The sequence below is a fragment of the Phaethon aethereus genome, assembly GCF_964289735.1.
Source record: "Phaethon aethereus genome assembly, chromosome: 3".
Taxonomy (NCBI): Eukaryota; Metazoa; Chordata; class Aves; order Phaethontiformes; family Phaethontidae; genus Phaethon; species Phaethon aethereus.
The window spans coordinates 60,619,654-60,639,096 of record NC_138576.1 but is presented as its reverse complement, the minus strand read 5'-3'; the positions used below and the strand labels follow the sequence as shown (position 1 = coordinate 60,639,096).

The following is a 19,443-nucleotide window of genomic DNA, read 5'->3' as shown; positions in this document are numbered from 1 at the left end:
ATGGATCATATTTTTAGACTGAAGCTTCTCCAGCTATAATGATCACCTTAAATCAACAGCTGTGATCAGTTTCGATATGAATAACTGGGTGTCTCTTCCTGCCCTCCTTAACTCTCCTGCCTAATGAGGGAGGCCAATGCCAGACTGTACCAGTGAAGGAGAAAAAACTTTTGTGACAATAAGTGATTTAATTCTGCTAGGAAACAGATCATGTACAGACACTCCTGAGCAAAGGGCACCTGGTATGGCTGGTAGACAGCTGGTATACGGACTATAGCTGGCAGTAGAAATCTTTTGCACAGCTCTGGGTCCATCTGTCTGATGTGGCACTGAGAGGGGAGTTGGAAACCAACAGATAGAAAACTGTAAACTAAAATAAGTAAGAAACAGGAGAATGCTGGAGGGAAGTTATGTGAAAATGAAACCTATTCTGGTCACTTAACATAGAATTTAGAGCATTATAAGCCAATGACTTGTGTACCTGATGATAAAATGGCCCATCTAGAATACAAACGAGAGAGGAAATGTTTCTCCAGCACACGGCCAGGGAGGCAATTTTCCAAAGCTGACAAAACCTTGTTGCACAAGTTGGGTGGCGAGGGAGGTCTAAAGTTGGCTGGGCAAGTCTCTGAAGAGAGGCCTGTGAGGCTGAGGGCCTGCGGTCTAACACTGAAGCTCTTCTTCGCTCTCAGGGAGTCGGGTACCAGCAAGAGAGCTCTGAGCGCTGGCATGGGCTGTGGAGCTGAGAACTTCTTCAAAACTGCCGCCTGTGTGGCTTGTCCCACCAACCTTGGTCTGAAACAGGGCAAACAAAGTGAACAGCAAGTTCCTCTGCTCACACTGTTACAAGTCCCATTTGCATTCCACCCCATGGCCATGGAGGGCTGGGAACTGATCAAAGCAGGCAGGGAACATCTGGGGTTGGGTTTTTCTTAGAACAGAAGCTGTAAAAACAGTCAAATAAAGCAACACCTTTCCTCCCTCAATTTCCAAACTTCTAGGCTGCAGTCATAGAATCTGCCAGTGTCATTTATCCTACGCTAAAGGAACCAGTCCCTCGGTAGATCCCAAGCATGATCCTAGATCCTACCCGTAAATTTAGTGCAGTTCTTTATATAAGTAGCTCTTACTGGTTTCACTGTGTCTTCCAGTTCTATGCAGGCTGAATAAAAGATGGGTATTAAATACTTGGTTCATTTGCCAAGTAAAAAGTGGCCCATCTGCCAGCAATGGTAACACAGCTGCTCTCAAAATACAGAAACCATACTGGGATTTCAGACAGTAGAAGTAACCAAAGAACAAAAGCAGCAGCTTGTCTCCCTTTAGGTACTTGCAGCTAGCAAGATACTGATACAGAAACCTGCACACAGCATTCTCCTTTGGAGGGGGAAAAGAGATACCAAATTACATTAATGAAACACATGACCATGTGCTCACAGGTCAACTACTTTCAAAATGCTTCAGTTTGCTGAATTTGTAAACACAAGTATTAAAAAGAAAACCAATATGACTAAAATCTCTGAAATAGTTTTCCTAACAAAGACTGAGCTTTATCTAAAGATCTGGAAATGGTCAAGACTAAATGACAAAGAGACAAAGCTGTTTTGACTGGGTTGTCTTGGTAAGAGAACATTCTTTTGCAGTTTGGCTTGCTGATACACCCACTCGAAGCTGATTTGAGCCTGAAAATAGGGCAAAACTTTTTACTCTATCCTAGAGCTGCAGCAGGACTTAAGACAAGCTGACATTTTTCCAGCCTGTCAGCCACTGAATGCTTAGGAAGATTATTTTAATTAAAAGAACTATGTGTCCTAAGTTTCCAAAGGGTTAATCCTATATAATCCTTTGTTTCATCAGCTAGCACAGGAGCTTGCCTAGCTTGAAAGTTCAATAAAATAAGGTGGTAGTAGTAAGCTTGATATTTGCTCTGACCGTTTGAGTCACAGTTATTGAAAGTTTCAATCTCAAGAACTAAAAATCTGTATCCAGTCTAGTGGGCTGTGCTGACTTTCAGAAAGTATTGGTCCATCACTGATTTCTGCAAGCAGCAATACAAAATACATATATTGTTAAATGTTGGTAGGCCCAAACTTGCAGGGAAAAGGCAGCCACTGCCTAGTAAAGCCACTATTAAATTGTAATGGCAAAACTCAGGACTTCTACTTGCCAATTAAAATTCTCAAAAGAACATTGATTTGGACTGATCAGAAGGACAATACAGACAGAAAATATTTCAATAAATGTCAGTTGGTTTGCCAATAAAGATGGACAAAGGTTTCGTGGGATGTGGAAGATGACTTTAGACTCATGACTTTTTGTTTTGTCCTGCTTAACTAAAGATTCCTCAAAGGATGATCTCAAAGCACCCTAAACACATGATAGGCTAAGAGCTGACATGACAAATAGTCTCCTCCAGAAGAGAATGCCTTTGCTTAATCAGCAAAGTAAGATCAGGCTCCTCAAGCAGATCACTGTGAGAAGAAATGGTCTTCAGAGCTGTGCAGTTTGAATTGACTTTTTCTCTTTCTGAATGGCCCACTGAGGTGAGTGGAAAGAGACACCTCACCCCTGATGCAGAAAGGACATCGCTCACATTTGTCTTTGCCAAGCAAGGCAAAAGGCTTTAAGCTGTCCCTCTCACAGGTTTGCCATAGGTGTAGAAGGAATGGATTTGGGGAGTCTAGAGTAGTCTAGAAGCAAACTTGGGAGCTAAAGGTACTACTGAAAGCCCTAAGGGCAAGTTTAGTGACTGAATGACTGAACGGGTACAAAAAGTGCTGCCCTTCTCCAGTGTAGTTTCTTCTAACTTGTGAGTGGTGAAAAATGCAAAAAGAAAAAAAAAAAAAAATCAATTTCAGACCTCAGGTGTTCCAATGAGCTGCACTGCACCCCTTATCTAAATAGACAGAAGTGGAAGAAGCATACACAGATAAGCAAGTGACATGCTTGACTGCAGCAGGCAAGAATTCAGACATTCCAAGCTGATGCACCTCACTGCATGATTTCTCCTACAGTGAGGTTGAGTATAAAAAGCATTGGCAGCAAAGGTGAAAAGAATGAAGAAGAGGAAAGTGTATACAGGCACTGAGCGGGGGGTCTGTGTTCTGTTCCAGCTCCTTGGGATGCTGCCTCCCACCTGTGAAATGTTGTTTCCTTCCCCGACACAGTGCAATGGAGATGATGCTACCCTACACTTATCATGACCTCAGGTTGTCACAACATCCTATCGCTAAATAAATGTGAACATTCAAAAAGGTGAAAATGATAGAGCAAGTCTGCATCTTTAGAAATGTAAAAATAAATCAAGCTCACTGCTGCTTACTTTCCTCAAATGCTGACTGGAAAATTTTATCTACTGTACGATTGCAGAGTGGCATGGAAAAGACAGACCTTCTCTGTGCACCTGCTGCTTCCGTTCTAGCTGCAATCTGCATTTTATGTAACAAGGAATGTCCTTCTGTCCCAAGTGGAAGGCCATTTTCTTGCCTTTTTAATGCCTTACAAGTTGTAATGCCCTTTGACATTAATCTAGGATTTTCAGTTCCTCCTAAAATGAGGGGTGATCAGTTTGGCACTTGTCCACTGACAGACTGTACTTGGAATGCATTGGAATCTGTCACAGCAAAGTAAAATGCCATTTTATGAGCATACTTGACTTTATCTGATGAATAAGAACCATTAGGAGACAAACCCTCTTGTTCCCCCCTTGAATGTGCCTTACCATGCAGCAAAGATTAGCTCACTGCAAATTTGCCATGCCAAGTAAGAGCCGTAACAAGTGGTATTAGCGGTAACTAGTAACTTTGCCATCAGATCTTCCTGTCCCACAGCAAATATGTTAATATAGTTTTGAAATCTTTAATCCAAAGCACTGAAATTTGAGAGGAAACACACCTGCATTAGAGAAAGGCGAGTTCAGTGCTACGGGCTACGCAGGTAGTGTGAAGCACACTCGAGTTACATGGCAGCTCCCACCAGCTAAGGGGCACTTGGTGAGTACATCTCGAGTACTGAAAGGAGCGTAGCTCAGCGATGGAATTTCTCTCTGCAAGGCACACGGCTGCGTCTGTCTGGCAGGGCACATCCCAAAACTCATGAGGCCACACTGCTTTCAGAATCTGACCTTGGACGTGGCTCTGCCTTACACAGCATAACCAACTGTGGTCACACCTTAGGAGATGCCCCTGCTTGCCATTTTAGTATGGCCATATTTTTGGCATTTCTGAGATCATTTGTTTACTTTGGCAGACAACAGAAGTAATTTCCTAGTAACAAAGCAGAGAAAGACTATTTGTCTGCATATTGCCTTCATTTTCCATTAGTGCTCTTGCAGTTCCATGAAATTCTCGAACAGCAAATTCAATCGGTCTCCTGTACAAATGATAGGGACAACTAAGCTGTCGCACTTTCAACACACACAGCCATTAACTCTGCCTCTAACCTTTACCTTAAGGCTTGTGACAGTGGTCTCAACCTTCTCCTCGAACGATTTGAAAGTTGGAGAATTCCTAGGAGAAAAAGAAATTTCAAGGAAAGAAGAAGAGTCAGTTGCAAACGTAATGAGGTAACCACAATGTCATCAGTTTTTACCAGGCGACAACGCTAGGACAGAACGAAGGCTGGCTGGCAGCACAGGACTGATAGGGTATGAACAGTCACTTGTGCTCCATCAGTCAAATCCAATTACGGTAAGCGGATGAGTATTTTTTAGCTACAAATTTGCAAAAGCAGAACCTGCCTGGTAATTGAAACCAAACAGTGATGGGCCTGCCTACCCTCTGATACATTCATCACATTCTCAGAAAAACAACCAGAGAACGCTGGCTGTAGGGCCGCATTTCTATAGTTTTATCCATTTGTGTTGTTGCTGTAACAAAATGAACACATTTTTTCAGCTGATGAGCAAGTTCATAATCTAGATAATTAAAAAGACAACATTTTAACGTCCTGAGGCTAGGATAAAGGAGATTAGAACTACACAGGAGCGGGTCCCAAATGCCTTTGAGGAATCCTGACGCCCCACTCCATGATTTTGTGGCCGCAGGTGTATCCCACTGCTTTCAAAGACAAAGATTTGAGGAAGACTGTGTCCCAAGGGTTCCCCTCTGACAAAGCTAAGCTTTTCTTTGCCTTTCACTCCCCGTAGAACAAAACACAACACTCAGTTTTTGGAAAACTGAGAGCTGAACATCTTAAAAGAGTTAAGAAAAAAAAGGCAACAGCTGTGATTTTCCTTCTTAAAGCAAACCACATTATTTTGTTTGCTGGCTTGCCCGACAACCTTGGTCTTTCTTTCTTTCTCCAAAACTTGATACATAGCTTCTCTTTCATTTTAAATGCATTTAATTTTTTACATTTCTTCCTGCAAACAGAACATACCGACCACAACTAATATCTGCCACATAATATTATGAATATAATGCATATGCTGTTTTAAAGTGAGTGTACGGATCCCTAGCTATACTCAAGTTGCCCCTCAGTTGCTTAGATGGATGCCTCTTCTCCCCTTTTCGCAGCTGCTTCCCCACTGCTGATAATCCCTGTCCCACGTAGGAAGACACGCTAGAAGGCGGCAAGCTGGAGTGAGTACAAAAGCTTGTCTCCTCCTCCAGCAGTTTAGCCAGAATAAAGGACTTGGGCAAATCTACAGTGGGTGAAGGGGACCTTCTTCTGGTTCTCTGCTCCTTGCCTGACAACCGAGAGCCCAGTTATAGCATACTTTGTGCTTCATTATTAGCGAAGACTCTGCAGCTCAGAAGCTGTTGTCCAGCAGGGTTCCTCTTGTATTTTCTTTACCATAAGAAACAGAGGTGACCGGATCTCCCTAAGCCCAGTGCAGTATAATGAAGCAGTTACTTGAACTGAGTGTTTAGTTCTTCAGCTTTTTTTTTTAACCTGTCCATTGTGGTATGTCCAGAAAGAGATAGGAACCACTACCACTGAAAGCACAGGGTACCTCCTAACACCACGATCAGCAGGATGTACTAAAAACACATCCATTTATTTCTAGGTGAAATAAAACATACCAGTGATCTTTAACCACAATGGAGGGTGCCCTCACAGTGGAACAATGAGGCAGAACCACTTCACCCTGGCAGGTGCTCATGCCTCCCTGTCAGCCATGGGGAAAGGCAAACACATGCAAGAGCCTGTGCTTCATTTCACAAAGCGGTGAAGCCTATGGCTGCTAAAACTTCAGGGTTCCAGTTCATCCTCTTTGCACTTTCTGGGAACTTATAAGGAGCATGATGATGGCCTCTATTTCTGCAAATACATTTACATCATATCCCTTATCAGGCTAAGTTAAACTGACCCTAATTTAAGGAAAGGACAAATGGAAGTCAATTGGAAAAATAATGCAGGTTTACTTTTAGTTTCTGTTAAAAAGGTGACAAACTTTTCATAGGGCAAGAAGGGTCAAAAGGAGAGAGAAATTGAGTTTTATGACTTACATTTGACCCATAGGTCACACTGGTGAATGCTTGCCTTACACTATCCACCTGCTGACTGAATGAATTAGCATCCATCATATAGTTAGGAGAATTGTTTTCCCCACATACTTGTCAGGGAGTGGTGTTATTCATACACTTACAGGCTGAGGGGGTAAAAAGAAAGCTGGATCCTAATTTTATTGAAAACAGTCAGAGCTTTACTTGAACAGACATCAGTATCTGTCTGCGGTCAAGTAAAGCATGATTACAGCCATTAAAATATGAAAGCACTCATATAAAATCCCTCCATAGGAGCATAAGCCAAAGCCTGCTGGAGTGGAAAGCATCTCTGACGTTAGTGGGTTTTGGATGATGTTCTAGAGACCGCAAAACAACCGAATTTCAGATTCAGTAATACAAACCTGATAGCAATCAACTACCCAAATGCATCTCAGAACTGTGTCGTTTACTCAAAGGCTTGTACAAGAGATTAAACAGTTAATACAATTAAAAGGAAAAAAACACAGATGGCCTGTCCTGCAGTCCTTATCTACATGAGTAACCTTAATTGATTTAAGTGGGACTATTCCTCCAACTAAAAACTGCAGGATCAAGATCAAAGTATGCAGATCCCCCCTCATTACACTGTTCAACATCACCATAGCAAATAGGATATGGGTAGCATATTACCTCATTGCAGGCATGCTTATGGAATGGCGAATAGAGTAACTGTGGGATGAAAGCAAAAGATAAGGAAAAAAAGCTGTAAAATCCAGTTTGCAACATGATTATAACATCATTTTTATTTTTTTAACTTAATTTAAAAAATATATATATATTTTCAAGATTGCTGCTACTCTTCCTCTCCTGATGGCAACAGCTTGTCAAACTCACCTGTGAATTCCAGCTCACTTTCAGCACTGAAGAACTTACCAACACATTCTCATGTCAACTGATCAGCAATTTAATAGGGCTCAAATGAACGATGCAAAACCGTTCCTGGCAATATCCATTTAAATGACGCAGACCCCTGCTACCTACAGAGACATGCGACATGTGACAGAGGAACACAGAGCCACCTCCATGTTCCGCAGTGACGGCTCTCTGTTGGGTAAGCTGGCCTCAGGTTTGTGAACTCAAACAGAGCTGGTTCAAGGCAGTAGGTAAGTAGGCAATTGCCTGCCTTTGTTTCATGTACAATATATACAGTCCAAATAGCCACTGCTGGCCCCCAATTTATATAGGCTCCTGCACAACAGGCCACCTAAACAAGAGGTTTCTTCAACCAGACAGGCAGTGCCCTCAGCTGCAGCAGTTGCTGTCCCCATCTCTCTAGGACTTTTCACCTCCTCCTTTACACCTCAACATTATCAAGGGTAGAAAGCCGGTTTCCACAGCTCTCGTCCAGCTCTCCTTGTGACACTTCCCTCCTCAGACTTCCCAGCAGCAAGAGTACTGGAGGGCTGGCAAGCGGAGGATGGAGCCTCTGCATCACTCAAAGATCCCCAAATAGTCTTGCACACCTTTAAGCCTGCAAATGGCCACTCACCCTGACTGCCTGACTTACATTAGCCACATCCTCCCACCTGAGCCACCAAAGCCAACTCCGCTAATCATAGCATCACCTATTCCCTTCTGCTGGGCAGCACCGAGCCCGTTCTGAATATGAATCTTTATTTAAAGTGTAAGAACTGTCCATAAGTACATTTAGATCTGAACATTATAAGTAAATTGTGTAATGCAAGAGTATGTATTGTTTTGAAAATTCATGCATGGCTACTTTCAGTGGTGACTGACAGCTGCAAAGTGGTCTGACTGAGAACAGTGAGCTGTACTTTAAGGGACAATACCGTTTGGCTGCGACCAAGCAAAGCATAATTATAGCATTAAAAAAATGAAAGCTCTCACATAAACAGCACATGTGGGTGTTCTAAACTATACAAATTCAGAGCAGCACCGCGTCCATATACACACACAAGATTCTTTTTTTTCCAGATTCAAAATTCAGAAATAGGAGTGTGGGGGGAGGAAAGAGCTATTTGGCAAGCAGGTGGGACAGAGAGAACTTACATGAACTGTTTGCTGTTGTGTATATTTTAAGGCTTCTGCTAAGCTCAGACAGACAAGAACTGACAGCAGACAATGCAAATGTTTCATGTTGAATTTTTCACATCCTTTTTAAGACTTACGAAAGATTAGCCCAAACATTTCACAAGTGCAGCAAATCTTTAACAACCCTAATTAAATTAAACAAGCATGCTTGCCATTTTAGTCTTGTAACACATGACAAATAGGCAAAAATAAGAATCTGGAAGTATGTCAGCATAGGCTGCTCCTCTTCTAATAAGCAAAACACTCCAAATTTGAAGGTCTAAGTAAGATTGTGCCAAATTAAATTTGCACAGCTGAGAGATGGCATGTGACAGACAATCTGAATACCAAGTGCACATTTCACTGAGTTCATCTTTTAGTTTCTTTAAAGAAGTGAGGATGTGCGTTATAGGAACAGTGACAACATCTTCTTTTACTAGAAGCCTAAGACTTTTCTAAAGACACACATGTCTGTGACGTTGACCAGTGCAGAGGCAGAGAACAGAGATCCTTCCTGACAAAGGCTGCTAAACATTACATTTTGGTTTCATGTCAGAGGGAGACAGGAAGGAAGGTCAATCTATGCCCCATTTTGAAGTTTTATCAGTGAAGTAAGAGTCCATGTTAGGATTACTTAACTGAACAGAAAAATTGTTCTTGACTTGTCCTGCACGCTGGTGATGCTACGAGGCCAGGGGGACTGTAGGGGATTCAGGGCTGTTCAGTCCCTCCGCTGGGTGAACTGATGTAAAGCCAGACCACTTATGGAATCTTTCAGCACACATAAAATTTGTTTTGTAATTCATCATATATTGAAGTGCTTTACAGCATCAATAAATTCAAGCTCTCAATATGAAGAACCCTTTTAATCATGTTAAGAATTTGGCCTACTATTGGAAATTTCCCCAGGACTGAAGACTTTTAAAGAGTCACCATGTTCACTTCATGACTAATATACTTTTGCCTTATTGAAGAGGAGGTAATTAAATTCTTTATACAACCTTTATAAAGCTCTGCAGGCTGAACAGAATTTTTACTGAATGTTTGCTGTTTATATTTCAAACTCTGACAGAAAAAGATGGTTGGCAGAATGGGATTACATATAAATAGGTTTTCCCAAGAGCAACATCTTTTGAATGTGGTCATTATTTGAATTTGAGACTAATCTACTCAAGAGCAAGGCAAACACTAAGTCCAGTCCTTTCCTCATTATACTCACCATGCTGTAAAAATGAGGCATTACCGTTTAAGTACATTTGTTTTTATCATATATAATGATGCTGAAAGGAAAGAGGTTACTGCATTACATTCCATAAAAAATCCTGTCAAATACAGAAGCAGTATTCAAGAAGAGTAATGTGTCTTACCCAATTGAATGCGATCTGTGGTGGATGCATGAGGAAAGAAAAGCAAGAGTTAAAAGTATTATGAAAATTTAACGAAATTATACATATATGTCAAACTGCCCCAGGAGAAAAAATACAATCATTTGCATACAAATCTTGAGGCTGGAATTCACACTAGAACGTGGATCAGTTGAGATTCCTTCAAAGCAAAAATGTTTGCACACTCCTTCATTACACAGACACCTATTCTGTGCAGAACAAAGAACGGAAGTTTTGTCTGCTGAACTTTGTGTTCTCTTCACTAGATCAGACATAAATAATGCTAACTGGTTTTCCTCCCAAAATCCTATCTTAATCTCATTAAAGAGAAAGCATAGGCAAACTGGAATTGTACATATACATCAGCAGCAAATGTCTTTTTTTTTCCCTCTGGAGTTATTAATCATCTCTCAGTTGAGAAGGGCATGGAAAAAATGAGGGGCTTTTAATTCCTAAAGTGACACTTTCTAAAATACTACTTCCTTGTTGAAAACAATCTTGAAAAACTTTGACACTGTTTTCCAGCTCACAAGAAACTTAACCTTCATCTGTGTGTTACTGATGTAGTCTTTAATTACAGACCACTTCAAGGGAACACCTGCCTCATGCAGTGAGCCAGATAGATGGTGCACACTTAATGAACACCTCTTCAATATTTATTTTTCACATCCTTTTTCTATGTGTGCTGTGATGCATTATTTACTGCACAATATTCATACCTTGCTCTGAAGAAAAGCATTGATTTCTTCAGGGTTATTTACAGGGCTCATCATCATGTATATTGGTGCTTCTCAAACATTTGTGGATTTGTCTTCACCACACATTTCTGCTTAGACCAGTTTAAGTACTACTGTTGCCATAGGTAGCCTCCTTTTACTACCTGCTGACTCCCAGTAACAGCCACCCCCTTTCTCCATACTAATACAGATACTGGACAGCCATATGATAAGGAAACCTGCATCACTGCAGAGCCCTAAAAACCAGCAAAAATTGAAGAGGCAACTCTCAGCAGGAAGAAGAGAAAACAACTGCTTCACCCATCAGCAAAACAAATGCTTATGAAATTACATTCTGAAGCAAGACAATATTACTATTTCCTTTATAGGGGATATCAGAGACACAGACATTTAAGAATGGTACCTTGGAGTATGACAGCTACAGTATTTCAAGGAATTCTGCTCCCAATGAGTTCAGCAACAGTTTTAAGTGCCCAGAACATCCCTAGATCACAGAATCACAGAATCATTAAGGTTGGAAAAGACCTTTAAGATCATCAAGTCCAACCATCAACCCAACACCACCATGCCCACTAAACCATGTCCTGAAGTGTCATGTCCACGCGTTTTTTGAACACTTTCAGTGATGGTGACTCCACCACCTCCCTGGGCAGCCTGTTCCAATGCTTGACCACTCTCTCTGTAAAGAAATTTTTCCTAATATCTAGTCTAAACCTCCCCTGGTGCAACCTGAGGCCATTTCCTCTCATCTTATCACTAGCTACTTGGGAGAAGAGACCAACACCCACATTGCCACAACTCCTTCCAGGTAGCTATAGAGAGCGATAAGGTCTCCCCTCAGCCTCCTCTTCTCCAGACTGAACAACCCCAGTTCCCTCAGCCGCTCCTCATAAGACTTGTGCTCCAGACCCCTCACCAGCTTCGTGGCCCTTCTCTGGACATGCTCCAGGACCTCAACATCTTTCTTGTAGTGCGGAGCCCAAAACTGAACACAGTATTCGAGGTATGTCCTCACCAGTGCCGAGTACAGGGGTACAATCACTTCCCTACTCCTGCTGGCCACACTAGTTCTGATACAGGCCAGGACGCTGTTGGCCTTCTTGGCCACCTGGGCACACAGCCGGCTCATGTTCAGCCGGCTGTCAACCAGCACCCCCAGGTCCTTTTCTGCTGGGCAGCTCTCCAGCCACTCCTCCCCAGGCCTGTAGCGTTGCATGGGGTTGTTGTGACCCAAGTGCTGAACCTGGCCTTATTAAACCTCATACAGTTGACCTCAGCCCATCGATCCAGCCTGTCCAGATCCCTCTGCAGAGCCCTCCCGCCCTCCAGCAGATCAACACTCCCATCCAACTTGGTGTCATCTGCAAACTTACTGAGGGAGCACGCGATCACCTCATCCAGATCATCAATAAAGATATTGAACAAGACCGGCCCCAGAACCAAGCCCTGGGGAACACCGCTTGTGACCGGCCGCCAGCCGGATTTAATGCCATTCACCACAACTCTCTGGGCTTGGCTGTCCAGCCAGTTCTTTACCCAGCAAAGAGTAAACCTGTCTAAGCCACGAGTCGCCAGTTTCTCCAGGAGAATGCTGTGGGAGATGTGTCAAAGGCTTTACAACAAAGGTTGTCCAGGTAGACAACACCCACAGCCTTTCCCTTATCCACCAGGCAGGTCACCTGGTCATAGAAGGAGATTAGGTTGGTCAAGCAGGACCTGCCTTTCATGAACCCATGCTGGCTGGGCCTGATCCCTTGGTTGTCCTTCACATGCCCTGTGAGCACCCTCAAGATGAACTGCGAATCCTGGAAATGCACAGCAAAAGGCTATGCAAAAACTCCACCACCACCACAATAAAAAAACCAAAAAGGCACAACAAAAATCAACTCCCACAGCACTACAGCAGATTAATTATACCTGAGCCATCTCCAACAGATATTGGCCTAACCTGCTTCTAAAAACCTCCAGTGAGAGATTTCAGAGCCTTCAGAAATAACCTGTGCCCCTGTTCAGCTTCATAGCTGAATGCTTTGCCTGATCTCTCACATTACCTGACTACATCCTCCCGTCTCCTTTCATTATTCAGCCACATTTGTCTAGCCTAAAAGCCAACTTGTTCAAACACTCTCACTGCCTGTATTTTCTGAAGCTGATTTTTTTATTTTCTTATTTTTCTCCCCATTCCTTCCAGTTCATCTGCACACCCTTCCAAGGGCAGTGCCCTTGCACTGGCGAACTAAATGTGTGTTAGCAACGATAGTGTGACAGCATTGACTCCTGCTGCATTTGTGAGCCACTAGCCTAGCACGTGCTAGGCTCTTATCTGCAAAGCCACTGCCTAGCTGGCTGGTCAGTGCTCCCCATCTCTGCTTTTGACTTCTTTCCATGTGTCAATAAAGCACCTTACACTTTCCTACACTTCTATTTTATCATTTAACATAAATTTGAATTCTAACCCTGCAATCTAAAGTGCTTGCATTCCCTCCCACTGCAGTCATCTGGGGATTTTAAGTGTACACACGATGCCATCATCTAAATCTGTATTGAAAATGATGAAGACTAACAGACTCGGGACAGATGCCTGCAAAATCCTGCATTATGGTGAGCTACTGAGACCTATTCTTTGAAAATCATTCTCAACTCCCTATGCCCTCTTCCTGCTAAAGCAGTAACACCTAAACTGTACTTCTCTAGTTCCTTTACAGGAGTGAAAACAGCATGGACAGCCTTATCAAAGTCAGGCTCTATCACATCTCCTGCCTCCCCTCTGTCCTCTATGACAGGTGCTGTGCTGTCAGTTCAAGATAATTGTTCTTGATAAACCCTTTTATGTTTTTGCCATCATGCTACCTTCTAGACTCTTAGAAAACAAGAGGTTAATGCATTCCCTCAGTATCTCCTTTGCATTTCCCAGAACTTCCCTTGGCCCTTTCCAGAGGGATGAACTTTGCCTTCTTCCACACCTCTGGGACCTCACGTGCCTTCTGCGCTGACTGCCGTCATCTCTGAGGGGCACATTCAACTGCCCCAGTCATGCCCCCAAGCTCTCCCTCCCTGCAGTCTTCCGTCTCTTTCCACATGTGCCTTCCAAATCCTGGCAGGAATGAGGCATTATATTACCTTTGTTCATCTTTAGAGCTGGCTTATCCCAGGCACTGAATTTGAAAGGGGGCTGCATGATCATGTAATTAAAGAAAATGTAGGAGACAGCTGAATGAAGGGTATAACTTCAGCATAACTGCTGACAACCTAATTTGCATGCATGCCTTTGTTAGCTTAGTCTTTAAATGCATTTACTTGTGTAGTAGTAACGTATATGGTAGCATACATGTAATAGTATAGTGTACATAGTTTCCTTTATTTTTTTTTTATAGCAAACAAAAAAAAAATCAGAAAGTCTTGCACTTTGTATCACAACTTATTTCTAAAAAGGCCATCAGCAGGGCTGAAACTCTTAGATACACATAGGCAGCTGCAGAGCAGTCCAACAGTATTTCATGAAAAGATCCAAACTTTACCAGTATGCAAAGGAGCAAGGGATAAATACCCTCAACTTCGTATCACAACCAAATGAGTGACCTGAGACTCCCCTCTTCCCCTTTGCCTTCCTTCTACATGTCAGAAAATGTTAAAGGAAATAACATGAGTTGGAGGTCGAGGGGCAACAAAAAATCCTGGTGGCATATCATTAATCACAACGGCTATTCATGGAGATCTATTCTCTTAACTATATTACTAGTTTGTATCCCAAAGCAAAAGTATGTGTATACTGGTTTTATGTGCATTTCTGGTATTTCTAGTAACATGATAATATGAAATAGAATGCATTACAACTGTAAAGAGACCTTATAAGCACTAATAATTAATAAAAAATTTAGAAGATGTAAAATGCTAATGATTAGTCATGTACAAAATGAATTAGAGAGTTGCGACACTGGGAAGCTGGGGTGGGGATGAAAGAGAAGCACAGCAGCTGCATGAAAAGCACTTTGTCCCAAAAGGGTGGCTCCTCTGTTCTTTGGGACACATGGAATTTTGTCATTTTTCTTTCTTTCTTGTAGATTTCATCTTGTTAAATTCTAGCACAGAAAAACAGCACATTCAGGGGAATCTATCTGGCCTGTTGCTGATATATGATATTTTAGTAAATATTTTTAGAGATAATATAAGATGAAGTATCTTTCAGGTTCTTAATTAAGATCCCGCATCTTCAGGACAGAAATATATGTGTTTCATACAATCATAGAATCTTTGGGTTGGAAGGGACCTTTTAAGGTCATCTAGTCACACAGCTCTGCAATGAGCAGGGCCATCATGCGGTGCTCTGTACAGCTGACAGAGCAGGCAACCTGGAAAGCAGAATTTTGTTTCATAAAGGTGGTAGGCTTCAATATTTAAGAGTCAGGCTGACTACAAGTCCTTTCAAAATCACCATCGCTACAGGCAGAGGGTAAAGGCCAAACACACCAGATTGCTGAACATACTGGGAATTATGATGATCATCTGGATTTTAGAAATCAGTTTCAAGTGCCTGCTCTGAATGAAAGCAGAACAGGGATTTGCACCTGGATGCCCTTGGTGACTGTCAGCCTTAATGCCTAACCAAGAGAATTAAGCTAGAGTCTGCTGTGTGTTTAAATCAGCATTATGGGAGGGGGCGGTGATAATCCATATACTAGATCACTGAAATAAAATTATTTGGATTAGCAAAAAAGCAAGCAAACAATGAAGCAAAGAATGGATGCCCCTTTACAGCTTACTCCCCCAAACATGGCTGGCATTGGAGTGGAAGTGGGGAAGATTTGTAAAACCAGGTAATTTAAGTGACAAGGTTTACAGTGTAACCCCACACAGAACTGCACCTGCCCAAATTGAGCCAAGATCTTAGGCCAGCTTTGTTGCTGAGGGAAGCATATCAACCATTACTTTGGATTTAGGATGCTCAGTGATGCAGAAGGCCCAAGTCATGCCATGCTTTATGGAACTATGGCTATACCGTTTCCTTCTTCATCATAAAGTGTCAAGAAAACTCTCCGAACTGAGAACTTAACTGAAAACAGTAAGTGTCCACAAAAAATGGCAGTGCTGGCAGTTCATATTTTCCTGAAAAATTCCCAACAAGGTTCAAGGTAATAATTTTGATCAAAGCAAGCTACTAGAAACAAGCTTCTTGATTAATCAAAATGCTTATGGACTTAGCCTCTGCTTTGAGCCCTTGGCTAAAGGGCTAATGGGATAAATACTACCAATCTGCTTTCCAAGGGCTAGTCAGAAGCGTGGTCACCATGGGCCTTGATACTGATAGGTAAGGCAAAAGAATTTGGTAACAGTGATTAATTACGGGAAACACTAAAGGAAAAACATGTTCTGTTACAGTGAAGACATTTCTGCCTTTGCAGTTAATCTCACAGCCTATGCAAAGCACAAGCAACAGGACCTGAGAAGTACTGAAGTTGGAGTCATCCTTCCCTCTATGATCAAGACCCAGTGTTCAAGGTATTTGCACATCAACTCTTTGGTCACTGCTGTAGGATCTAAAGCATGGAAGCAGCAACAGGACCTGTTCACTTAGCAGTGGGCTTATCTTTTTCACAGGAGGAAGTGTTAGGAAAGAACAGAAAATGAAACAGAAGATATGCTGGTGCCACATGCAGCACATTGCATCTCACACATTTCTCAGAATACAACCATGAATGCAGGGAAGGCAGTAAGAATAAATAATGGTAGGAAAAAGGCCCGTGAAAGCAACTGATGCAACTGGAGCCTCAGCCTGGAAAAGAGGGAACTGAAGTGATATACAATAAAACCAGGAAATCATGAGTGACATGAAGGATGGTTGAAGAACTACAGTCACTGTTTCTCATAACAGAAGAGCCAGAAGGCATCAAAGGAAAGACCAGGGAGACTCAGAATAGGGAATGAATGAACAAACAATTAAACCACACACTTCTTTACCACATAACTATCTGTTCATCTGGGGAGACATGAGGTGTTAAGAATGTCAAAAGCTCACACAAGTTAAAATAAATTTTTAAAAACCCAGCATAAATTAATGAAGAAAAACCCTTCAAAGACTTTTAAATGAAAGCTCAAGTCTCTGTTTTAGAAAGTTTTCAGCTCCCAGGTTGCTGAATGCTAAAAAAATGCACTAGGAAAATGTAACTGCATGCCTCCTTATTCTTATATCCTTCTCTAGGCATATACTACCTATGGATGTTTAACTCCGTCATGTCAAACAATTCTTAGTTCATGTTGATACCCTGCTTGCAAGTCACTCACTACATTTCCATTTTAAACTGCAGTGTGGAAATAGACATTGTAAAGCAGATCATGCAGTGATGAAGATTTTTTAGTTTCACCTGGAAAAACAGTAGTAGTTCTGTAATGTACATACATTAAGCTGTATGTGAAAGGTAGGTATAAAGGAGGAACTCTTAAAGATTTAAGATTCAAAGTAAAGAAGTGAAAATAATAAGTTATAGCTGCCAAGAACTATGCTTCAGCCTTCTGCAGAAAAAACCAACAAAACCATATATACTTGAAATACTGTAAAATGGATTCACACAGATCTTAGGATATGGTTACCTCATACATAACAAAATGATAAAAAAGTGTGTACATATCAATATCTCTAATACATTAGATCCTAATTCTGCAGCTCAAACAAAATACTATAGTTACCCATGTCCATTTATTTCATCACAAAAAATCAGTGCCCTAAAACACCTGAGAAGTTCTGTAATCTTGCTACCAAGTTGAAAACCGAAGTGATGGTTTACAGCGTACAATTTCTTCATTTGTGCTCTCATTCTGAGGAACTTCAAGACCGACACTTTTAAACATACATAACATATAAAGCCTGACATGTAAGTTGCATTTAAGTTACAGTTCTCCTGACCTCAACTCCTGTTACTTTCACCACACCTTTTTTATACATACAACTGCAGAACAAAATTTTGCCTTTGCACATCTTGTAAAAGCTGATAAAAAATAGCCTGAGATATTTTTTGTTTTATCTTTCTACAAGCAGCTCCAAGGCAGGCTTGTTTTCTGCAGATGGTGTTGCTCTCCAGAATCCATGTATGAATAAAATTGGGTTAATAAACATCTAACTGCAATTTTTTGTTCCATTTTACTTGTACTTTTCCTTGAGCTTGCAAAGTTATTCCAAAAACATTTCAAATTGCACTTTTTTAAACAAGGACTCAAATAAGAATTACATCTTCATTCATTGTTATCCCTTCTTTTTGGTTGAAACCATGAATGTTATAAAACACTCTAACTTGAGTGTTAGGTACTTGAACCTTTAAAACACTAATGTAGAAGGAAAAGAAGAGCTGACAGATGACTTATATTTTTTGTCCTCAAAATGAAATCAGAGAAGCAGCAGACCCCTATACCTCATATCTCCGAACTTCTTGCTGATGGCAGTTCCTACATTGCTGATAGCTGCTGTTGCTTTTTGTCCTGCATGGCTCAGGGTCTCATGTGTTTTCTTGTAACTGGAAACAAAAGATAGAACAGAAATAGTGATAAGTATTAAAAAAGAGAGGCAAGAATTCCTTACAATTAATTCCCTTTTCCCTTATTTCCACATTTTAAAATCCGATCTACTGAAAGGTTAAGAACATAACAACTGTAGCCCAAAACAAATTACAAAGATGCCCGCTTCTGCATAACTTCCTAAGTGCAGTTTAATCCTAATGTGAGCAAAGTGCTCTCCAGAGCAATCCTTCACTGTCTCTCCCCCTTGCAGATAACACCCCTCAGTGGGTCAATGCAAGCTGTCTAAAAGTAGAATGCAGTGATTTGTTGAATACCTGTTTGATACATTTTCTGTAAATTTACATCGAATAAGCATTGTCACAGCAGACACTGACTTGGTAGCAAAATCTGCTATCTAAAGCATATAAAAGAATCAGGACATATAAACTCTGCTCTTCCATGCATATACATATTAAGTATATTTAAAAGATGCACTTCCAATTTATTTATTGATATTTCAAATTAGACAAAATGGATTGAATCTGTTTCCATATGCTACAGTTTTCCCTTTTAAAAATTTCTTTAAGGGAAGAAGGTTTGGGTAGAGATAGAGAAAGAAAGATGAAAAAAATCTAGACAGTGAATGCATATTCTTAATAGTACTGAATCCTTTTAGAAGTCACTCATTTCACATATAGCATATACATGCAAACACAGAACCATCTTAATTTACTGATCTGGAATATATGTGCTGACCCACATAGACCCTTCAGTGTGGTTAAGTTGCATTCTCAGAGTAATCAATAAGCTTTTCTGCACAGATGCTTTTTTGCTGAGTAAACTAACTCTGAGCACGTCAGAGGCTTCCTTCTGAGTAAGTTATCTGATACTCCCAGTGACGCAGACAAGCTCAGAATTAGAAGTCCTGACCTAGTAACAAAAGGAGAGCACATTATAATCAGTCTTGTATCCTGTGGTGTGCATTGGCAGACAAGAACTGAAAAAATGATCATGAAAAACTCAGAAATACAATTCCACCGGTTCTACCTGTCCTTTGAACAAAATCTATAAGATTGCAAATGTGTACCAACATACACTGGAGATCAATAAAAAAATCCCACTGCCTAATTCCTGAAACAGACTATTTTCTTCTTCCTTTTAGATATATGAAAGCAATGTAACTTTGTGGAGGCAGGAGGGGAAATAAGAGAAGATTAACATTTGCAACAAGCACATCACATTTTATGTCAGGTCCTTTTAGACCTAGTAGTACCTATTGCTGAAAGTCCTCTGTTCAGGTCTATGTTTTACAAA

The 19,443-nt window shown here is 41.2% G+C and overlaps 1 protein-coding gene across 2 annotated transcripts in view; it reads right to left on the bottom strand.

Moving 5' to 3' along the window:
• Window positions 1-663: 663 nt before the first annotated feature.
• The window catches only part of TPD52L1 (TPD52 like 1), a gene marked incomplete at its 3' end in the record, with an annotated part of 59,700 nt that continues 40,920 nt past the window's right edge, over window positions 664-19,443 (bottom strand). Inside the window, exons 4-8 of one of the 2 annotated variants that reach the window (XM_081998264.1) lie at window positions 18,045-18,146; window positions 9,890-9,904; window positions 7,122-7,160; window positions 4,448-4,508; window positions 664-795 (exon numbers count right to left, since the gene is read on the bottom strand). In XM_081998264.1, coding sequence (XP_081854390.1) covers window positions 664-795; window positions 4,448-4,508; window positions 7,122-7,160; window positions 9,890-9,904; window positions 18,045-18,146 — 349 coding nt within the window. The remainder of the gene's footprint in view (window positions 796-4,447; window positions 4,509-7,121; window positions 7,161-9,889; window positions 9,905-18,044; window positions 18,147-19,443) is intronic. The other variant, XM_081998265.1, reaches the window with a different exon arrangement.